We start from the raw sequence: 23,755 nt of genomic DNA, 5'->3' as shown, positions 1-23,755 counted from the left end.
TGCAAAAAACAAAACCTTATTGATATAGTTGAGGAAATGGGAAATTCTAAGATCACGCTGCAAGTAGATTTGGTGTCTGGTGAGTGTCCAGTATCCACTTCCAACATACCATTGAGAATTCTGCACTCACCCTGACCTCAGGGCTCAGCTCCTTATGCACTTTAATGAAGCTCTAGTCCTGTACCTCCTGAGTGTGAATACCCCGGAGCCTGTTTACCTCCTAATACACTCCACCTTCTTAATACTGTTGTGTTCCTTATGAAATTCTAACATGGACTTCAGAGGAGATACAAATTTCAAATCCATCATGATGCATAATTGGTATTGCAGTTTCGCTACATTCATTACAATTAATTAGTGCTACTAACTAACCAACAATACTAATAATGCCCATACTTCCTTGGGATTCCTTTTCTCTCTCTCTGGAGTCAATCACTAGCATTCTGTGGTAACAGCTTTGAGCAGTTTTTAACCCACTTAATAGATCCTTTTGTTTGGCTCCTTTTTTAGTTAATTAATTAATTTATTAAAAATGTCCACCTCCCCGCCTCCCTTTCCCCTCCCCCTCCCCACCTCCCCCTTCCTCTCTAGTCCTCAGAGCAGTCAGGGTTCCCTGCCCCGTGGGAAGTCCAAGGTCCTCCCCCCTCCATCCAGGTCTATAAAGGTGAGCATCCAAACAAACCAAGCTCCCACAAAGTCAGTTCATGCAGTAGAATCAAAACCCGGTGCCATTGTCCTTGGCCTCTCAGTCATGTTTGGCTCCTTTTGTAACATGCTAACATGTCCTTCTTTAGGGAGCATCTGTGCACTTAAAGTGCAAACATTTTTCTTTAAAAATTTTTGATTATTATTAAATTATTTTTGATTATAATTTAATCTCCCTAGATTATTTTCCCTCAAAGCCTTTTTGTATACCTCTCCCCACTTTTTCAAATTCATGGTCTCTATCCTCTCTCTCTCCCCTCCCCACCTCTCTTCTCACCATAATAGCATTCATAAATGTGTAGGTATACATATACATGTTCCAAATATAATTTTACAGTCCATACAATGCTGTATGTAATTTTGTCAAGCTGACCATTTAGTACTGAACAACCAATTGGCGTGCTCTTCCCTGGGAAAGGCCCCTTGTCCCATTCCCAGACTTCTTCAGTTCTTTGTGTAGCGTTGAAGCCTCATGGATTTTCTCCATCCAATTTGCTGTGTTCACTGGTGTTATCCTTGTTCAGTTCATAATTGGGAAACCATGTTGGTGAGACTCTCTAGGTTTGGCTTCTGACATTACTAGAAGACACAATTTCAGTGCAAACACCCTGATCCTCTGGCTCTTAAAATCTTTCAGCCCCATCTTCTGCAATGTTCAGTGAGCCTTAAGTGCGGGAGTGTTATGTGGATGTACTCATTGGAAGTGGACTCCGCAACTCCGTGTTGTGATTGGTTATAGTTTCCTGGAATGGTCTCCATCTGTTAGAAAGAGAAGTTTCCTTGATGAGAGATAAAGAGTACATTTAACTGTGGTCATAAGGGCGAATGTTTATTGGCTGCTGTCAGGGATTATACTGGTTCAGTAAATTAGTGGTTGTAGGTTCTCCTTCAATAACCACGACTTTACTAACAATGAGCAGTTAGCTAGGCTTTCAGAACCAAGCATGGCGTCCCTCTTGTTAAGTGGGTCTTAAGTTAAGTTATAGAGCTGTTGGTTATCACCAAGGTATGTATGTCACTGCTATATCCATAGGGTTATTGTGGCCTGCTAGTTATTTGATGAGGCTCATAGGCACAAGCGTAAAACGTTTGGCTGCTTTTACTTTGGGCACTTACTTGCACGACACATTCTGTTACCATGGAAGGTATTCCTCGGGGAGGAGGATTTCTGATCAAATCCAGCTTAGGGTCTCTGGGCCCTGTTTCTGAAGTGCATGGTGTCTTCAGTAGTAGGGACTTACCTTCCACTAAAGTGGGTAACCAAGGGCAATAGTTAAAGACTGGATGTTTTGGGGGTCTATTGGCTAGTCCTGGTCAATAGCTCAAAAGAAGGCTTCTCGTGTATGCTGTTGTGGTTTTTGTTAGATGGTCTTTGGCTCTCGGAGGGAGAACTGTCAGCCCAGATGAGAAAAGTTCATTAAAACGTTTATAATTATATACGGAGGTATGTATGTCATCCAGTGTTTTGTTTTGTTTTGTTAAATACTTATGATTCCTTATGACTTTTTCAGATGTCCTTGATATTATTTTATGCACATCCTTCTTCCTCCTGTATTTACCATCCCTAAGAGCCCCTCTCCCATTTGCCCTGTTACATCTCTTGTATTCTGCTTTACTCTCCTCTCACCGTTTTTTTGTATTTACCTTCCTTCCCCTCCGTAAGGAGCCCCTTTTTTTCCTATTTCCATGATCAGATCACTTGTATCCTGCTAATCCCCTCTCTCTTTTGCTCACTAACCCCCATCCTGGCAATGGTCCTGCTTTGTTTTCCTGTTTCTGAGGTCCCTGCAGGCTCTGCACTCACATCTGAAGGTTGGGAGCTAGGTGCCCGCAGTAAGAGAGAGCATGCGATGCTTGTTTTTCTGGGTCTGAGTTACCTCACTAAATCATTTAACCCGATCTTTTCTAGTTAAGCCCATTTGCCTGCAGTGGAACTCCCTAGTGTATATACCACGTTTTTATTATCTATTTGTCAGTTGTATGACTCTTAGGTTATTTCCATTTCCTAGCTACTGTGAATAGCTAGGAAATGGAAATTCAATCTTCATGGCTGAACAAATATCTGCAGAGTAGAAGCCTGAGTCTTTCGGGCATATACCAAGGAGAAGTAGAGGTGGGTCATATACTGGATTTAATTTTAGCTCTTTGAGAATTATCTACACCAGCTTCCATAGTGACTACATCACACTACAACCCCACCAATAGTAAATTAACCCTACTTCGTCATCATTCCCCTTTCCCCCTGCAGCATTTATTGTTGGTTGTTACCTTGATTTTTGCCATTCTTCTGGGGTAAAAGGAAATCTCCAATTTGTTTTGGTTTGCATTTCCCTAATCCCTATGTATGATAAACACTTTTGAAGAAATTTCTTAGCCTTCCTCTTTTTTTCCTCTTTCTTTCTTTTTCTTTTCCTTTTTTGTTTTGTTTTGTTTTTTTGAGAAAGGGTTTTGCTGTTTTTTCCTCTTTCAAGCATTCTATGGTCACATTCCAGGCCCATTTTAGAAAGGGTCATTTTTTATTATTGGGTATTTTTTTTAGTTCTTTATATATTCTGGATAATAATTCTCTATGTGATATATAGCTGGGAAACATTTTCTCCCTTTTTCTGGACCATCTTTTCCCAGTTGATTTTTTGTTTTTAATTTTCTTTATCCATGGAGAAACTTTTAAGTTTCATGTAGTCCCTCTTGGCCTTACCTCTTGAGCAATGGAATCCTATTCAGGAAGTCCTTTCCTACACCTGCATCATGTTTTCTTCCAGTAGTTTTAGTGTTTCAGGTTTCAGGGTTCAGATCTTTGATCCATTTGGAGTTTGTTTTGTGTATGTGGTAGAGATGAGTCAAATTTTGTTCATCTGCATGTGAACATCTAGTTTTACCAAAGCATTTGTTGAAGATACTTTATTTTCCAGCATATGTTTTTGTTATCTTCATCAAATATTAAATGAGTTAAGTCACATGTGTTTGTGTGTGAGTTTTTGATTTAATTCCATTAGTCTAAGTGACTCATGTTGTATCCATACCATATTGTTTTGATTGCTATGACTATGTAATATAATTTAAAATCTATAGTTGCAATCCTTCCAGTTTTGTTCTTTTTGCCCAAGATTGTTTTCACTATCCAGGGTCTTTTTGGTTGTATATGAATTTTAGAATAGATTTTGCATTTCTATGAGTAATAACATGGGGTTGGTTGAATGATTATTTTCACGATGTTAATTCTCCTGACCCATGAGTATATCTTTCTATTTTTGTATTTTTAAAACTCTTCAGAGTTTTAAAGTTTTCTTTGTAAAGATCCTTCACTTGCTGATCTAGGTTTCTTCCTAGTTAATTTTTTTTCTTTTAGGCTATTGTGAATGGGAGTGTACACATGATCTCTCTCTCTCTACACCTGTTGTTGTACAGAAAGGTTTTTGATTTTTTTCAAGTTGATTTTGTAATCTGCAACATTGCTGAGTTTGTTTATCTTTTCTAGAAGTTTTATGTTAGTCTGTCTCTTTTAGAGGTTCTACTTACATCAACTAATTCCATGCATATTGTAGAGATACTTGCTATCTTCTGTTTATAGAAATGATGTTTTCTGAGCTTGCTCAAAGTTTGGGTGTTCTATTTCATCTGTCTGTCTTATTTGAAGATTTGAACTGTCTTTGTACAAAATCAAATTACTAGAATTAAATGTCTATGCAGTGTCTTGTTTGTTTTAGTTCACATATAAACTATATTACTAATTGACTGACTCTCAGTCAGTCAGTATTCAGAAGTTATCTATATTTTGTTGGTCTATTTTCCAACATATTTGAATTTTCATTGCATTGGGTATTATTTGAATAATTTTAATTTTTGAATAAAAATTGTTAAATCAATATGTGGGCCACAGCCATTATTTGTTGTCCAAATATGTAGAAACAGAACAAAAACATAATAAAGTGGAATACAGTACAATAGAAAATAATATACATCACATGTAGTAAACATTTTGTCCACTAGAGTTTTGTTTCTCTTCCTTATATACACCAGTATATAATGTCATTTTAAGAAGGGTTCTGTCAAAATATTTTGAAAGTCATTGTCTTGAAAGATGTGTAACAATTCCAAAAGTAGCTGGGCAATCCAGGAATTCTTGGAGGGGTTCAAACAAGGACCCCTTAGCAAGATGTGAGGGCCAAAGCTCAAAATCCAACACTGACTTAGAAATAAAGCTTTTTGTGTTTTTCCTCTCTCTTTTTGTTTGTGTTTTTGTCTGTTTGGTTGGTTTTTAAGGAATTATATATCCCATGTTGGACACAAACTAGAAGTAATTTCTTGTCTCAGCCTCCCAATTGCCGGAATTACAGCTGCGCCACTGTCGCCAGATCCCTCTGCGTACACACAGGGAGCATAAAGATACAGCACAGTAAATATGCACTGCTCTTGTCCAAGTCACATTTTTCAGTATAAATATTTTAATTATTTGCCCTGCACCGGCCCTTCTAGAGCATGAATTTGAACTCATGGGTAAATGGTTTCTACCATTCTTCCCATCTTCATTCCTGCCTTGGACTTACTACTCTGCTGCCCATCATGGAACATGAAAGATCTAACCTGAAAGAGTCATCATGATCAACATAAAAACAAGGTCACCTGAAATTTGCTATATATCCAGTCACCCCTTAGACTACTAGTTCAAGAATTAGCTGCATTTCAGGAATCACACACTTAGCTATTCTCCATTTCCTTCAAATTGGTTTGCCAAGAGAAAGTCTTCCAAAGTAACTGCAAAATGAAGACAGCTTAACTGTTTTCTTATGGTGGAATTGCCATGAATTAGCTATGCTCTGAATGGAGAATATACTGATTTTATGACATTAACATATATATGGTTTCTTGAATTAAGTCTATTGGGATATTTTGTCCTGTACCTTTGGCTACTCTAGCAAGATAATGTCTATTTACATAACAGAATTATAGAATGTTGTTAAATAGTTTAACATATTACATCTCAAGAATACTTAAGGAAATCAGAATATATAGAAAACAGGGCACATGTTGTATTCACTGGGAAACAAGCTTTTTCTCTCTTAGAGGGGAGGGATTTTTGCATATCTTTTATCTTTTCATTTTTAATCGAATTGTAATTGACAAGAACATTCCTGACTAGGTCTACCTGGGTTACCCCAGGTCAAGCAAACAAATGCTGGTAAGTCTTAGTCATCTGAGCAAACAGAAACCAGATTCTCTGGACCATTAGACTATGACTATTATTCCAGAAGCCACATTGTTATGCCACTAATAAGTATATTGATATAACTCGAAAATGTGGGTTGATGGAATGTTGCACAACTGTCAAACCAAGATTTTAGGGACTCATAATGAACATCTCCCAAGGACTAAATTCTGTTTATCCCACTTTCTAATTTTAAAAGTGTTTTAAGAAATAAAAATGACACACACATCTATATTCATAACTTCATTTTATCAGTGACTATTATATTATAAAAGAAGGTAACTAATCTATTGAGAAAGCGTGCAACCTCACCAGAAACAACAGTCAGTAACTGGGGCCACGTGATAGCCAAGGACAGAATCTACAGGAAGTAGATCTATATCTTGCTCTTGAAGTATAAACCTCAGCCCATAAAGTAGATGCTATTTGTAAATATTCACAATGATCCTTAAAAGTCCAAGGATTCAAAACCATCAGCCCACAGGAATTTTAAAAGATAAGACTGATGGGAAATGATTAGAAAGAGATGTCTCAGTAATCCATTTAAGTCTCTACAACCAAATACAAAGAGGCACATGGGCACTTTGAATCTGGGATGCACAGTTGAATGTTAGCTCCACATATTATATGATGATAAGAACAGTATGTGCATACCATGAGCCTAGACGTTCACAATCAGGTTCTGGAAAGCTCATTGTAGGTCAATTAATAAAACCTGTACTGGTGAACTAATTACACCTTTTCACCAAGAGAAGCGAGTATTTACTGTTATATTTTTATGATCTATTTTTGGATATGAATTGACAAGGAGAGATGGTTCTTGGATCTTGCACACACATCTCAAACTACATACTTATTGCATTTATTCAGGCACTACAAAAATTATAAAGATATTTTAAGCAATTTCTATATGCATTTGATAGCTTACCTAATTCAAAGTAATAATGTAGAGTACATCCCACCCTGTTAAAGCAACGGTTTGTATCAAGTGATACTTACCTAGTTTGCCCACTACAGGCATTAGTATCTTGAAATTAACAGGCCAATGTGTATGTTTGTAACAATATCTGAAGGTGTGAATTATATCTTATGACATTGCTTTAATCACATCTACATAAGTAGTAAATGTTAAAATCTGCTAGAATACTCTGGTTCTTCTGTAACTCTTTAGGTCATTTGAAGTCAAAGTTTTCAACTTTAGTTTCAGTTTCTCCTTTTTTCCAATTTTTCTGGTCTCCTTCTTACTCAATATGTCCTTGTTCCACACTGGTCTTTGTGTGGAAGCTGTCCTTCATGTGGTCCGGCTCAACGTGCTCTTCCAATCTCTCTCTGCTTATCTCCATAGGTCAGACCAGTTCTTTCCTGAGCCAGAACATTCTGTTCTCTTCACAGTCAATGTTCTATTCCATTGTGTTTGGCCATAATCTGTAACTAACCCCGTGATGTAGAGGGCTTTATTTGACCCTTTTATGAGGAGGCATGCCTTCTAACTATGGCAAAGCTTACTGGTATTCGTCTTTGGAGATGTGTTACTGGTAAATGCCTCCAGCAGTGCCTGGCAACTCCTCTGGTGTTTGTCGTCAGTGGTTTTACTGGCTTGTATACAGTATTATTTCATTTGATCTTTACAACAATTAAATTGTGCCTCAAGGTGAAGAGTCAACAAAAATATGGAACATGCAAGTAACAGAATCTTTATGGGAGTCAGAGATATTAAATTTACATGTGAGTCTGTTTCCTTTAGAAAGACCTTAAGTCTGCACAGCTAAAAAATTATCAGAACTTTGGCATCTAGCACTTCAACTTTTAATAAGAGGATTCGTTCTTGTTTTCTTATTTGGCTTCCTCCTTGCTGGCAACTTTACATATAGTCATTATCATTTCTCTACTTAAAAGTATAACCAGCTCCAGTGAATGAAAACAGAAGTACATAATCATTTATTATGAAAAATATGCACAATCGTGCATCCTTTAAACCTGGATGGTGCAGAGAGTTATGCACTGGACTAGCAAAACCAAAGTTATTAAATTAAAACAAGTTTCCTTTTTCTTTGTGTGTGTTGCTTGGAATTGAACTTAGGATCTCACACATGCTAGGCAAATGCTCTGCCTTAGAGCTATATCCCCAGCCCTAGAAGAACATAATTCATAAGAGTAAAATGTTATTTATATAGAAGTGAGAAGACATTTTTAATTATAATTATACATTTATTTTTTTGGATTTTAAAACAATCCTTAGAAATACTTTGCTTCAAGGATAAGTTTTGTTTGTTTCAAGGATTTCTTCAGCTCCAGGACTGTCATCTGAGGAATTCTGGCACCAGACTAAGAACATGACCCACAGCACTTATCAAACTTGACAATGTGTTTTCTGGAAAGTATTTTCTTGTCAGATACAGTATATTAAAAATACTGATAAAAGAAAAATCAAGAACATAGAAAAAATGTTTGTTTACTCATGACTAGAGTTTTAGAAACACTGCCAAAATGCCCCACAAAAATGGCCTAAAAAGCAACAAATAATCAATACATTTTTTTCTTACTTAAAAGCATTTAGAAAAGGATTAGAGAGGTGGTAAGAGGAGTCTGTTTCCAGTACCCATGCTGGGTTGCTCCCAGCCACCTGTAAATGGAGCTCTATGAGTTCCAGTACCCTCTTCTGTCCTCCATTGGCACCACGCTTGTATATAGACAAGCACAATGCACACATGAATGAAAATGAAAAATAAATATAAAATTGTATACTTATGATAACATCTCCAAGTATAGGCAGAATCTGTCATTTTGAACGATTGTGCATTATTGGTGAAATATTAAGAATGAAAAAGAAAGAATTGTTTTTAATACCCAAATATGACTTGTCAATTACTTTGTGGAGTAAGTACTATTGAATAATTTATCAGTCATGAGGCTAAGATAAAAAATAATACTCAAATTTGGGATTCAATCTAGCCAATGATTTTTCAAAATGCATAGTTCCTGAGCATATGCAGAAAATAGGAAACTTTAATTAAATCATACACTTACGGTCAAGATAAAGATACTTACTCTTCTATTGGAAAAGCGAACTGTCCTATTAGGACAAGACAGACAATTCAGACTCGTACAAATTGGTTTGTATTTTCTAAAGAAATGTCATCTTTGCTTGCTCTTTGGTTTTATGGGAACAGGATGTTTCATGTTTTTCCCCGGTGGCTTCCTTGTGTTCTTCTTAGTAGCATGATTTAGACTGCAACAGCTAAGTTAAAATTGTTGGGGCAAGTGAAATAACCGAAGTGCTTATCAAAATACTGTCATTAAAAAGCAGTGCATTTTGAAATTTAGACTTTTAACATTTAGGAATACTGACAAGCTTGACAGATCTGCACCACTGTACTAACGCAATTAGCTTTAAAAACCGGGAGAGTTTGAGATACAGGCTATATATACTAATTCCAAATAATAATAAGGTACGTCACACACAGCTTGTATGTATTGTGATGTATCTTATTATTATTGGAAACATTTTAATATTGAATGTGTGGTTTTTACACAACATTTTCCAGTGTAATTGGCTGTAATTTTCTTTTAAAATGAAGTTCTCATCAGTTATATTTGATATAGTGTGTGTACATGAGTGTGCATGTCTATGTGAGTGTGCATATCTGAGTGTATGTGTGTATGGGTGTGTAAGGATAGGAATAGCATTAACAAATATATTGGAGAAAATTTTATTCTAGATTTTTAACAATAAATTTCTGTTCTATTAAGAAAATATATCAACTAAGCTATTACTGTGTTACTAGACAGAGTTTTCTAATAACTCCAGTTTCAGGGTTTATTTACATAGTAGTTAATAATTTTCAAGTCTCCTTCATGCCTGATGCTACTGTCCTTCAATTGCATTGTGACATAGATACATGTTGTTCTTCACCTTTGTGCCAAGCCATTAGCAAGATGAGTTTCATAAATCAAGTTCTGGGAATTTTTTGATAAATACTACCTCATGGATTTACTTTCTAATTGTATTTCCCTTTTATGTCTATAATTACTCCCTTTTAGGCTCTTATAGTGAAAAATTACTTTTATTTTAGCTTCTGTTTTAGTTTCAATAAAGATGATCTAAACTAATTTAAATGCCATAATATAAAACAGATTAATTGTTTTCAGTCAACTCAAAATACATACTTCTAAAACTAATATTTTAAAAGTTTTGTAATATTTTCTGTGGACGTTTTCTTTAATATTTTATAATGTGAAAGTAGTATTGTTATTGTTTTTATGATATAATTAATTACAATATAGGTTAGGTTCTATTAGTTACAACTTGGATTCACTTTTTAAAAGTTTTATTGAAAATAGTGTCTTCTCTCATACAATACATCCCAAAATCAGTTTCCCCTATCTCTATGCTTCCTGACCCCACCTTCATTTTAATCTTCCAATGCCATCGATACTTCCATTCTGCTCTTTGAGAACAATTTTATTTTGTTTGACCGTTATATTTGCAGAACATGGTTGGAGAGTGGGCCTTGCCAGAAGACATGGCTAACAGCTCTCCACCCTCCAACAATTACATACTGGGACATGTGCTTCAAAGATTAATTGAAAAGTCAATCCCTTCTCAAGATGATGCCGCAGAAGCTGAAGTGCCGTCCTATGCTTTGAAGGGATGCTTTCTAGGGAAGACACTCAGTGGCAAAACTACTGTTCTAAAGTGTCTACAAAAAGGTGTTTCCTTTTCTTCTTTTTTCCTTAGTAGATTCTGTTTGTACTGACTATAATAGCTACAACTGCCTACGTCCTTAAGACCCATACCAGAGACTCCATTTAGACAATATCTCTCATCAAAATTTTATAGTAGTAAAATCATGTGACTGATTTTTCATATACAAGAATGAGGTACTGGTACATGCTTCAAAATGTTTGGTCTTGGCAACATTATGCTAAGTAATAGAAACAAGACACAGAAGGTGGCTTATGTTTAACTTATGTGAAGTATCTCAAAATAGACAAATCCATGCAGATAGAAAATGATTCATGTTTTATGGTACCATGGTTTGGGGAATAAATGTGCCAGCATAATAGGTGGGGATTTACTTTTGAAGTGATAAAAAAAAATTCCTGGAACAAAATAATCATGATGGTCAACCAGCTTAGTGTATTTCTCAGTGCCCCTGAGTTGTACCCTTTTAACTAGTTAAAGTGATTTATTTCATGTAATGTGAATTTTATTACAGGGGGAAAGTATCTTAATCCAAGGGACAGATGTAGGGAGAGCAGGGTTAGGGTGTGAAAAAAAATAAAATTCAATAATGCCAATTCTCAGAAGGCAAAGATATTTATAAAATTGTTTTTTCTTTAGAGTTTCCAATTCAAGTACTTTCTATTGATAGTCTTGTCAGTGAAGCTATCCGGGCATTTAATGACAATGAACAAGCCAGTGGGCTAAGACCAGTTCGGAGAGAAAACAAGGGAGAACCTCTGTTGGACCCAAAAGAAATTAGTAAAATACAGGCAAGTAAGCTTCTAGTTTTCTTCTTCTGGTATACTACAGATATGGATCAGGATATAATCTAATGATCACCCAGTAAAGGTTTAAAAGGTAAAGATTTTAGGTTCTACAGACCAAGAAGCAAAAGAGAAGACATTCATTCTCCTCCTAACGCTTCCCATTAAATTGATTTTTTTTTGGGTGGGCCATAAAGATTGGTGAGCTCATTTAAATTCTGTGGCCAAAAGATAAAATTATTCAGAGGCAGGAGCTTCCAGGCGATTATGTGTATATATATATATATATATATATATATATATATATATATATATATATATATATATATATAAACACATACACACACACACACACACACCCCACACACACACACATATGTGTGTGTATGTATGTATGTATGTATACACACATATATAATGGCAGTTGTTAGGAGGGTGACCTACATTTGCCACTAAGATCACTAACTCCTAGACTGGTATTTCACCACTCAATTTCAGGAAGTTGAGACACTGAGTTTCCCAATATGTGGTTGGAGACTATACAGCTGGCCCTTGGCAATGGATCAGACAGGTGCTGAACCCCCCACAGGGTTAAGGGGAGAACAGGATACACGGCTTGGTCTTTAGATTCACAATATGAGGCTGCTTGAATGATATGAAGCCAAATGGAAACAGCTGGTGAGATCAACTTCTTCCACAGCCAGAATATACCCACCCAAGACACATTTCGTTCGACTGGGGGTAGGAGCAGAACTCCAAGTAGCTTAAATGGATCACATTTTCATAATTTTATATCAACATTAAAATTTATTACATTATTTTGTAAAAATATAATCCTACATGCTGGGGGTTAGAAGAGTATTGTGTGACTTTAAGCATCAAAGATGTGGTTCAGCTCTTGTTTTTTCTAAAGACAGTAGGAGAGACCCTACATACGGATTAGTTTTCTCAATGTCAGAGGCTTGTGGAAAGCTAAGTTACTGAATCTTAGATTTAAAGTTCACTGCCCTTTCTTTTACCTCATATTGTCTCTGCTATTGAATCAATTAACTAAGAATCTACTCTAAATGATTTTTATTTACAGGACAAATACTAGTAAATCACGAATTATGAAAATTGTTTCATTGCCTGGCTCTTTCTTTTTTGACATCATAGCAAACTTTCATTTCACTTAACGGAGTAATGGACAACACACATTTTCTCTCTTATTTATCTATGGCTATGACTGACAGCTTTAGGATTACTCTTTAATATTTTTTTTATAAACCACACATTTCCCCTGTTCCTTTTTAATTCTCAAAACAGTAGTTGCTTTATTTTACATAGAAATTGGGAGCCATTGGAAGATTATATACCACAGGTAATTCTGTGTATCTATAAATTCAATACTCACCAAATTTGGTTTGCTTCTGGAAGTCATCATTTCGACCCAGTTTAATATCGTTAATGCATGTGAAATAGTTGGTTCTCAAACACTAACTGAAATCCATGAAATGGAAACGGCATGGAAACATGGCCATATTGAAACTAGATGTTTGCTTTCTTGCCGTAGGATCAGAATGCATCGTCAGTTCCTCCAGTTTCAGGGAAAGAGACACCCAGAAAAGAAGGTAAACCTACATAACTAGTAAGTAATGTGTCAAACACATCGTCCATCATCTGTGCTCAGCACACCAAAAACAGATACAGAAACAGCGAGAGTGATCTATGGGACCACAGCGCGGGTTCAGGGGAGGGAATGGTGAACATCGGGGACCTGAATCCTTCTCTGTGCAAGGTAGTCATTACCTACATTTGAGGATAAAGATGAAATGACATTGAATATTTTTTACCCCACCCACTTTCTTAAGGTAGTTGCTGATGTTTACCTTTGTGAAGGCTACCAGGAAACATCATGTTCACGTTCACTCACCTCTTTCTTGGTATCTTGCTTTGTTTGTTTGTTTGTTTGTTTTTCCTTTTCACCTATTCGAGAGAGAAAGAGAGAGTAATATCACAGTCCTGAGCATGGAGGAAGGTTACAGAGTCTGTTTTCTTCAACTCATGAAAACAAGGATCCCTGTTCAACAAACCCTGGCTTGGTTCTTAATCTTGGACCACGGCAGTAGAGCTGAGTTTACTAACCACAATGTCTCTCCTTGGGAATCTGAGCTGATTCCTTCAGACTATTTGTATAATCACTGAAGGAAAAAAAATTAAGTATTAAATGACCTTTATATGTGTATTAGTAAAGTTTTTAGTATGTTCCAATTTGTTTAAAGTTCAAATCCTCTTGCACGATCACTGTTACGTACTGTTACCATAGAATCATGCACAGATTTGCGATCATTTTCCAAGTTGACTTTTTCATTTCTTTTGAATGATACTCTTGGCTCCCTTTTCCAGTTATCTTGTAAATTAATAGATTATTTTACTATTAATATTATGAATTTTAACTACTAATATATTCTGAAAACATTTCCCCATATAATTTAACTAAGAATCCTCTCTAAATTCTAATTTCTATGTTTCTTCTCCATAACTTCACAATCCAGGAAAATATAAGTGTACTGAATTTTGATTTTTTTTTGAGAAAACTTGTTAGTTTACCAAAGGAGAATATTTGTATATTTTGAATTTTATTGTGAGCTCAGACAATGCCAGGAAGGAAGTGGGAAGCTTCAAGCCACACAGTGGTCAGGTCCTGAAATGCTGTGGACTAAAAGTCAAAGCCGTGCTACAGGGCTCCCATTGCATCCTTGCTGGGTCTATCAGACATGGCTGAACCTAACGCTGGCATGATTTTTCAAATGTAAATACTGGCACTTTGTTCTAACCTCTTTTCTCTTAACAGGTGTCATGACGGATGAGACTGAAGATCTCAAACCAAGTGATAGTTTTTTAAATGTAAGTATTTTAATTTAATCTTGCCTACTTTGATATTGAAACATATCCTAGTTTGTAGTCTTTTGAACTATGTTCACATGGTATGAACTGACGACGTTATTCTATTTGATTTTAAATTACATTTGATAGAAGAGTGATTAATAATCAGAGTTTTGATGATATTTGTATTTTTAATATTTTTCTATCTAAAGCAGTAGAAAATACTACGGCATTTTATCAGGTTAACACAGTATATCTGTGATTTTTTAAATTCACTTGATATTATTTCTAAAGGAAAGTAGTATTTTCATAAAGAGTATTGACTAAATATATAGGGGAGTAATGACAGAATTAATCACATATGTTTTGATCAGTTTTTTATTACAATTGATTATTGTATGATGGATTTCATCATAGCAAACAAATTTATCATTCAGTTTTCAGAACTGATTAAATATAAAAATGCCTGCAAGTAAGAAATCAACTTGATGACTTATTGAGAGGAAAAAAATAATAACTAAAGCATTATAACTTTTACTCTATCTATTTAAAATATGAATTATTTCTGAAGTTACACTTACTGACTTGATAAATTGTCCAAATCCATATCCAGTTCAGTTCAAAAGAACATTGTCTTCCCTGTGCACTGTATTATTTGTATATATCAATAAAAAAAATAAAAGAGAGAGTTCTTTGGTCTTCTGACGTTCGCATTCTGATAGAGGTGGGCAGGTAATCAGCTATAAACACCACTAGATGAATTGAAGAGCATAGTAAAATATTAGCATGTTTGGGAAAAAATTGAAAAGTAGAAGACAGCAACATTTGGGGTAGAGGAAGGAGAAAGGTTACTGTATTAAATTAAGATAGACCTGCTGGAGAAATTGATTTAGGCTCATTTAAAGAGGTAGGAGAGTTAGCTAACTGGAGTTAGGAAGCCTCTCCAGCCACATGAATAGATAGCTAGTCACAGGGGCACCGACAAGCTTAACCAAGGCTGAGGTCAGAAGGAATATAAATGAGTCTGGTCTGTAAGAGCTTGAGAAGTAGTTATTATAACATCTGCATAAGAGTATGATGCTGTACTCTCCTTGGGCGGAATGGCTTTGAGTGGAGCTAGAAACTCATTTGATATAAAATACTCGAGTAACTGAGCGAAGATCAGGCTTCGGGGAAGCCCATGTTCAGTGACATTGCACAACTCATACAGAATTAACCCCCATAAAAGTTATAATTATTGATTCTGGACAAAACCAAAGAGTTAATCTCTACAGAGAACTTGTTTTAAAAAAAGAAAGGGCATTCATCAAGGCAGAAGAAAAATGGAGCTGGAAATCTGGAATGTATTCACAGAGAAACAGTTATATTGGTGTGTGTTTTCCCAGAGCGCATTCTCCCATAGATATGAGTTATTAGAACCAAACCACTTTGATTAGAACTGTTGGTAGATGAAATTTGGCATGCCAAAGAAGCTGAAAATTAGAGGAGGAAATCTTAGAATAAATGGAACTCCAAACAAAATGTTTCAAAATTGATACATATTTCTTTGAATGCTTTGCTGGCTCCAGAAGTGTGGTAAGTCTTCAGTATCTTCATTAGGGAGCTTAGCTACGGAATTATTTTAACTCCAGACATCTTTACAATCAGTTCTCTCCTATGCTTCTTCACTTCCTTCCACAGCTTAGTTTGCGAGCTCAACTTGGTGCAAAATCAGAACAGTTGCTTAAAAAAGGAAAGAGCATTCCAGACATATTACTGGTTAACATCATGGTAAATGCTATTAAGTATGTATTGCAGTTTCCTTTCTCATGCCTATTTAATATATTCTTTTTCCTGCATGTATATGTATATGTGCTTATATGTGACTTATGTGCATGTGTGTGAGAATGTATAAGCAAATGGTAGAGGCCTAAGGAATTGTCATCTGGAATTGTCTCATTTTTCTTTCATTACCCTTGGAATAGGAGTCCCATTCAAACACTGAACTGTACATAAATGTTAGACTCCCTAGCCAGCCTACCTGGAGACCCCTCATCTTCAACTTCTGAGGATAGAATTATATAGTTGGGTCCGCAGACCCAACCAGCATTTACATGAACATTGAGAATCTGAGCTCCAGTTGTCACGCTTGCAGGGCAAACACTTTAGTTGCTGAGCTAGCTTCGCTACCCCGTTTCATATACTGTTTACCACAAAAAGATATGTGAAAAATAATATAGAGATGCAATCTTTCAGTATTCAAATGCTTCTAATATCTAACTTTATTTCTAGGTTAAAGGAAAAATATATAGATCCGCATTCCTATTGTCTCTCTCTTCTCTGCCCAATCTTGACTTTACCTGTTGTAAATGTAGATCAACTACTAATATCTTTGGGGAATTCAAGGAAATTGGGAGATTAGATAAGCCGAAGGGCAGGTTGTTAGATTCCAACGGGATGGGCACAGGTTTCTGCATTTGCTTGTGTTACAATTCAGGAAGAGGGCAGGGATAAAGTCCAGGGATTCAGAGGCTAAGCAGCACTACAGCAACAGGCAGTGATACACAGGTTAGACAAAAGACACAGGCAGGATATGTGATAGGGGAGAAGGGGAAAATTTCAAAGATCCCACATATTGTATGTAATTCCTCTATCCTCTTTTCTATAAATTCCTTTCTATCCTTTCCATAGATTCCCTTCTACAGATTCCTTTCTATATAGTCCCCTCAACTTTGCTTTGTCATACATGTATGTTACAAGAGGCCAATTGGTCTGTATAATAAAGGAAAGAATCTGCACATGATGGGAAAACAGAGTAGAAGGCTCTGTTGAAGGAACTGGATGGTAGAAATGGAATTGCTTAGCTGCAGCGTGTGGGACCATTATGACACCAGAGGAGGGAGAGTTTATAGGATTTTACTCTCCGTCTGGGATGAGCTCCTCTATAATGTCATCCTAATAGACCGCCTTAAAGATTTAAGCTGCTTCTCACTGAAGAATCTAGCAACTGGAACTCAGGGCTGCTGTCCTTGGGGTTGGAAGGGTTCTTATCCTCACATTACTCAGAACTAACTTAAAGTACATTTCCCACAGTGCTCTTTGTTTGTAGAACAAATGAACATGCAAAGCAGCAAGCAGTCCTTCACTTGAGCTTCAGTGGACCTGGAAGATCCACACTGCGCTGCACGATCACCCTCCAACCACAGAACACCATTTTCATTTCCTCTGAGATACCTCCAGAGGACTGTCATTAGCCGGAAATCTTTTGATCTAGTCCAATGATCAAAGGAACACTAGATGTTCTAGTTAGATAGTTGTGCCTAACTAGTGATGTAACAAAATCTAAAGTAAAGCCCCACGGCTCCCTGATGTCTGCTGTCTCACTCTAGCTTTGAGCGAGTGTAGCTCCAAGTTCTGTCTCTGTTGTGGCGTCTGAGACGGCAGATCTCAGAAGAGGTCAAGCGTTAAAGGAAATCTCTTCTCTGTCCTAGGCAAATGAGTTAGTGAGTCCAATCTATGCAGAAGGCTTGATCTCTCTCAGGAGAACTCATGAATGTAAAATGCACTCCTTTTCTGCTCATGATAACCTAGTGGAGGAGATAAAGGCGGTTTCCAGAAGGAAGTTTGGAGCTGTGCTGAGAATCATTAGACAGAAGGCCATTTGCAGTTTTATGCTTATGAGCAAGCAATGAAATCTTTCTGAAACTTAGTTCCTGCTTCTTCCTGCCACACTGACATAAAAAGTACATGTAGTCACTCGAAGACTTAGGAACTTCTGGGGAGGTGATTCTATTGTTTAATATGAGAGCTAGCATAGCAATAAATAAAGTCATATCTTTAAAATATAAGTAAAATATAAGAGGAAATTAAATTTTGCTGGTATAACAGAACAAAGTGGATACTTAAGTCCTTTAGATGTAGTGTGCACACTGTCTATCGAAGACAATGTGCTCAGTGAAAAGAAAAGCTTAAGATATGGTTCTTAATACTTCAGAAATTTATAACTCAACTTAATTAATAAAATTTTTAAAGAATAACTTTAATTTTATATCAAGACTTATTTATTAATATGATGAAATTAGTAAGACCCTAAGGAGTTAAGATCAGCCTGGTTTAGGAGTGAGTATGGTGGGAACGCCCCTCCAGGTTGGCAATGAGAGTGTGTGGAATGGGCTAAGATCTGTATTGTATTTATTAAATATGTCATTTCTGTCATCTACACAAATCCCAGTGAGATATTTTATAATACCCCATTGTTTACGTGAGGAACTTGAGGTACAGAAGAAGTGCAGCCTATGAGCACAGTGTAAATAATATCACATGTATGCACATAGTAGTGAAGATATCTGCTTGTAAACTTTTGAAACTGAGAGAGTTTAGAAGTTTGGGAGAAATAAGTTGCTGTCATTTCATTTTAAAGAGGATGTAAAGGCTTCTCAATAGATTTGGAGGACAGCAGGGACCCACAGAAGGATTTTTAAGCAAGTCAGCAATCAGTACACATTGGAAAACCTAATATTTTAGCTATAAAATCCTGAAATTCCTGCAACAGGATGAATTTGCAATGAAGATAATGGTATTCATTGTATTACTAACTTCTGTAAAGTAACAGCACCTATCAACATGCTAATCAATTGTGCTATTTGAATTTAGAGAGATACCTGCTAACCAAAGCTGGGTTATTGATGGGTTTCCAATGACATTAAATCAAGCTCAGCTCCTGGAAGAAGCACTGACAGGCTACAAAAAAAAATTCATGGAGGCAGAGAAAAGGAAAGCACGAATGCCCACACTAGCCCTGGGCCCGACACCTTCCAAGGAAGCCACTCCTCTCCCATCTGCATTCGATTTTGCCATATTATTAGACATTTCAGATAATTTATCACTGGATCGCATGAATGATATCATTGGTAAGTTGAATACATTGATTTTTAATCTTTACAATTTTTCATAATTAAAAGTGCTTTTAAAATTTGACTCTATTTTTTCTTTTCTTTTTGTTTTTTTTTGTTGTTGTTGTTTTTGCTTCTGTTCTTTTTTTGTTTCCTGTTTTCTTTAAGAACAAGAGAACATGAAGTTGGGTGGGTCAGAAAATGAACAGGATCTGAGAGGACTTAGGAGAAGGGGAAAACCATGATCAAAATATAGTATATGAAAAAAATTAAAAATTCTTCTGTGACTAAGTGAATAGTTCCATTTACAAGTGTAAGGGAGAATCCAGTTAATTGGTTGTTCAAAGAATTATCAAACTGAGTTCATTGCCCCTTATTTTAACTCTAAGTATTGAATATTAGTCAAACCTGGGACTAAGGGAGAATTACACATCAACTATAAGTATTTTGCTGAATCTTTCCATCTGACAGTTTTCCATGCCAAAGTTTCCTTTGTGAGATTTGTGCACATGGAAAAGCAGTTTGTAGCTAGTTCATACAGTAATGATGCTGACAAAGCTGCATCTATGTTGTATGTGAGGAACTGGCAACATCCTTTTTAAGGTGTGTTCTAAGGAGCAGGAAGAAATGACTTGAAGTACTCATATGGTGGACTTGAATATTATTATCAAAACACGTGATTTATTTGACTTATTATAAAAGTGAAATCATTATTTTATTCTATGTAATAATATTTACCAGGGTAAAATTACATATTCCTAACCCTTAGTTTCCCATTTAAAAGGTACTTGAGAATCTTAATTAATTGGGATTTTTGTTGTTTTGTTTTAAAATATATTTTATTATCTACTGTTTCCTTTTTGAAGTGAGGTCTCATTTTATTGCTTAGGCTGGTTTTAAACTCATAGATTCAATGATCCTCTGACCTTAATCTTCTGAAACCTCAATTTCTCATCTTATAGAGTGAAAAAGACTATTGTGTTATCATAGATAATGAAAGAAATGGAACGTAAATATCTAGTCTAGTATATAGTAAATGTCATGGACATTGTGGGAGACTTTTAAATGAATAGAAGATGACTGGGTACTTTTTCACTAGAGACCTAGATGTTCTCCTAGATGTTTTGGGACAACTGATTCTATTATGACTAGTGTCTTTGATTTAATTTTTTTGTAAATTAATGCAAATTTCTTCTGTTTATAGTCAGCCTTATGGATTTTCTTCAATTGAGACAGAATTTCACACTATCAACAGATCACTGCAAATATAGTTCTCTCTAAACAGTAACTACTCCCCCCATCCATTAATATCTATCCCCACATTGCCAATTCCTTGTAATGGTGTTTACTCTCTTTTGGACTGATCGTAATACCTTAACAGTTATCTTATTAACTGACAAATTGAATGATTTCTAAAACACAGTTTATTTCATGAATTTTGTTTCAGATTAATTTTTAAAATTTATATTTTACCAAAAGATGCCATTAACCAATATTTTGTTAAACCTGCCACTATTAATACAGCACCAAGAGGTAGCCCTAGATAGAAAAGAAATGAAGAAATCATATCTTGATTTGCTCCTTGTCTTTGTATCCCATGTCATTCTCTAAATATTTGCAGATAGGAAATTAAAGCATGAGCTCTTGATTTCTTCGAGTTCACACTATTTCTTAGTTTGAATGTAGATAATCTGACATTTTATTTTCATTTTTACTGAAATGAAATGACAATGGCTGAAGATTGGCAGAAAATATTGCCAAACCACTGCCATCAGATAGGAGAAACAAATCACATACATTAAGAGCAACATGATTAAAAACCATATGTAACAAGTTGCCATGAAGAATACACAGAGACCTTTGAGTGTAAGCTTCTGACTGTGAAATCCTAGGAAGGCTTACAATGATTCCCCGTTTTCAATAGCCAAGAGGTTTTGAAGAAATTCAGTTTGAGTCCTTACAATTTTCTGTCAAAATTGATAATGAATGACACTTACACATTTGTTAAACTTGATACTGGCATCAAACTAGTTTAATTACCTAATACTAGATCCTCAATTTACACTCAGTCGTCAATGTATTCTTCACTACCCCAGGAAAAACGTCTTTATCAAACTCTATGCACATGGATAAATTCTTCTTGTTCCTCTACACTTCTAAGTGGTCTTAAAAGCACATTATGGCTTTTATTTCAACTAGGTACATATAATACATTTCTGAGCTGGAAGTTAACTGTAACAAATGATAGTGTAATGCCATCTAAACCAAGAAAGCAGTTGTTAAATTTATGGTTCTTGTTTAAACTTGATCATGTAAATAATGACCAACTCTTTTATATTCTAGTAATTAAAATTAAAGTGTAATTTTCACATCTTAATTTTCATGTTTACTTATCATATAAAATATTTCACTAATTTATCCTTTTATCAAAATCTAGGCCCTACCTATTTTAGATGAATGAATATTCTACAATATCTCCATTCACATATTCATCTAATTTGCATTTGTGTTTATAAGTGCTAGATACTATTCTTAGCATTGATATTGCAAAAGCAAGCAAGTGGATCCTGCTTCCAAAGACTTTAAGACAGATATTTAGGATGAATTACTGTCCAATCTACATCCCAGAATAGAAGGCACCTGAGCCAGGATGTAGGAACACAGGATGTGAATCCTGCTTCAAAAGACTTTGGTGGAAAATAAAGAATAGAAATCAAGAGATAATGATATGGAGTTGTGCTTCCCAATGTTGTAGACACTAGCCTCATGTGAATGCTACATTATTGAAATCTATAAATGAAAATTTCAGTTCTTCAGGAACATTGGTTCCAGTAAATATGCCGATATGTCTAGTGACTGTCATATTGACAGAACTAATAATTGAATGGTTCCAATTTGGAAAGTTACATTGGGCAGCACTGGAACAGAGTTATGAGTCTATGTTGAGAGAGACATTTCTAGTTTTCAGGTGAGCAGAAATCATTCACCTAGAAAAGAGAAAGGAAGCTCAGTAAAGTGAAAAGGTAGACTTATCTATAGAAATGACCAACAGGTCTGAAAAGTATACCAGACTAACAGTCTAGCCTCAAACTGATGAGTTTGGGTTATTCTGAAGCTTTGTGAAGCCACCAAATGTTGTAAGGAAGGTGGCTTGTTTCCCGGCCACCCAGCATCTCAGACCTGAAATAATTACACAGAAATTATATTATTTAAATCACTGCTTGGTCCATTAGCTCTAGCTTCTTATTGGCTGTAGCTTACCGGGTAAAGTTCCAGCTTCTGTGCCTGGCAAGGTTACATGGCCTCTCCCTGACTCTGCTTCCTTTCTCCCAGCATTCAGTTTAGTTTTCCCGGCCTAGTTAAGTTCTATAGGTCCAAAGCAGTTTCTTTATTCACCAGTGGTAATCACAACACACAGAGGGAAATCCCATATTACCCAAATGGCATCAAAGCTACGTTATAAAGTTAGTACTAATTTAATTTTTTTTCAAAAAGTTTATTAATTTATAAAAGTTTTCTTTTCCGCACCTCCTCCCAACACCCTCCCACTCCCCCCACTCCCTCTACTCCTCCCTCTGCATCCCTAAAAGCAGTCAGGGTTTCCTGCCCTGTGGGAAGTTCCTCCCCTCTCCCTCCAGGTCCAGGAAAGTGAGCCTCCAAACAGAGTGGATCCCAAAAATCCAGTATATGCAGAGGAAACAAGTCCCAGTGTCATTGTCAATGGCTTTTCAGAAAGACCCCGTGCCAGCCACATTCAGAGAATTCGGCCACATTCAGAGAATCTGGTTGGATCACATGCTCGTTCAAACCCAGTCCAACTGGTCTTGGTGAACTCTCATTAGATCAGTCCCCTTGTATCAGTGGGTGAACGTACTCCTCATGGTCCTGCCTTTCTTGTTCATGTTCTCCCTCCTTCTGCTCCTCATTTAGACCTTGGAGGCTCAGTCCAGTGCTCCAACGTGGGTCTCTGTCTCAATCTACATCCATCAATGGGTGAAGGTTCCCTCTGGTCTTGCCTTCTTTGCTCATGTTGTCTTTCCTTCTGCTTCTCGTTTGGACCTAGGGAGTTAAGTCCAGTGTTCCAATGTGGATCTCTATCTCTATCTCCATCCATCGCCAGATGAAGGTTATATGGTGATATACAAAATATTCATCAGTATGGTTATGGGCCAAGGCCGGTTCAGGCACCCTCTCCTCTGTCCAGAGAACAATCTGGGGATCTCTTCTTGGTCCTGGGATCCCCTTTATAATCAAGTCTCTTGTAAACCCTAAAATGACTCCCTTAGTTGAGATATATACTTCCCTGATCCCATATCCATCCTTCCTCCCTCTCCCCCATCCCAATCCACCGAGCTTTCCCCATTCCTCCCCTACTTCCTTCTCTCTAACCCTCTCCCCTTCCAACAACCCTCCCACCCCCCCCCCACGCACCCGATGTTGCCTGGCACTCTTGTCTACTTCCAATCTCCAGGAGGATAACTACATGATTTTCTTCGGGTTCACCTTCTTATTTAGCTTCTCTAGGATCACAAATAAAAGGCTCAAAGACCTTTAATTATGGCTAGAATCCACATATGAGTGAATACGTACCATATTCCTCTTTTTGGGTCTGGGTTAC

The 23,755-nt window shown here is 36.4% G+C and overlaps 1 protein-coding gene and 1 long non-coding RNA gene across 5 annotated transcripts in view; one reads left to right on the top strand and one right to left on the bottom strand.

Annotated features, from left to right (window-relative positions):
* The window catches only part of Spef2 (sperm flagellar and cilia associated 2), a 157,091-nt gene that overhangs the window by 49,771 nt on the left and 83,565 nt on the right, over positions 1-23,755 (top strand). For all 4 annotated transcript variants that reach the window (XM_048429290.3, XM_085676648.2, XM_087896945.1 and 1 more), the window contains 6 exons: positions 10,402-10,621; positions 11,256-11,407; positions 12,954-13,011; positions 14,235-14,287; positions 15,947-16,050; positions 18,899-19,155. In XM_048429290.3, the coding sequence (XP_048285247.3) occupies positions 10,402-10,621; positions 11,256-11,407; positions 12,954-13,011; positions 14,235-14,287; positions 15,947-16,050; positions 18,899-19,155 (844 nt within the window). The remainder of the gene's footprint in view (positions 1-10,401; positions 10,622-11,255; positions 11,408-12,953; positions 13,012-14,234; positions 14,288-15,946; positions 16,051-18,898; positions 19,156-23,755) is intronic.
* LOC125397127 (uncharacterized) lies at positions 1,003-7,257 on the bottom strand. The gene is made up of 2 exons (XR_007230999.2): positions 6,911-7,257; positions 1,003-1,464 (listed from the first exon to the last, which is right to left on the bottom strand). It is a non-coding gene; the product is annotated as an uncharacterized LOC125397127 (long non-coding RNA).

Source organism: Myodes glareolus, chromosome 15, assembly GCF_982192425.1.
Source record: "Myodes glareolus chromosome 15, mMyoGla1.1, whole genome shotgun sequence".
Classification (NCBI taxonomy): Eukaryota; Metazoa; Chordata; class Mammalia; order Rodentia; family Cricetidae; genus Myodes; species Myodes glareolus.
This window is presented reverse-complemented; position numbering and strand designations above follow the sequence as displayed.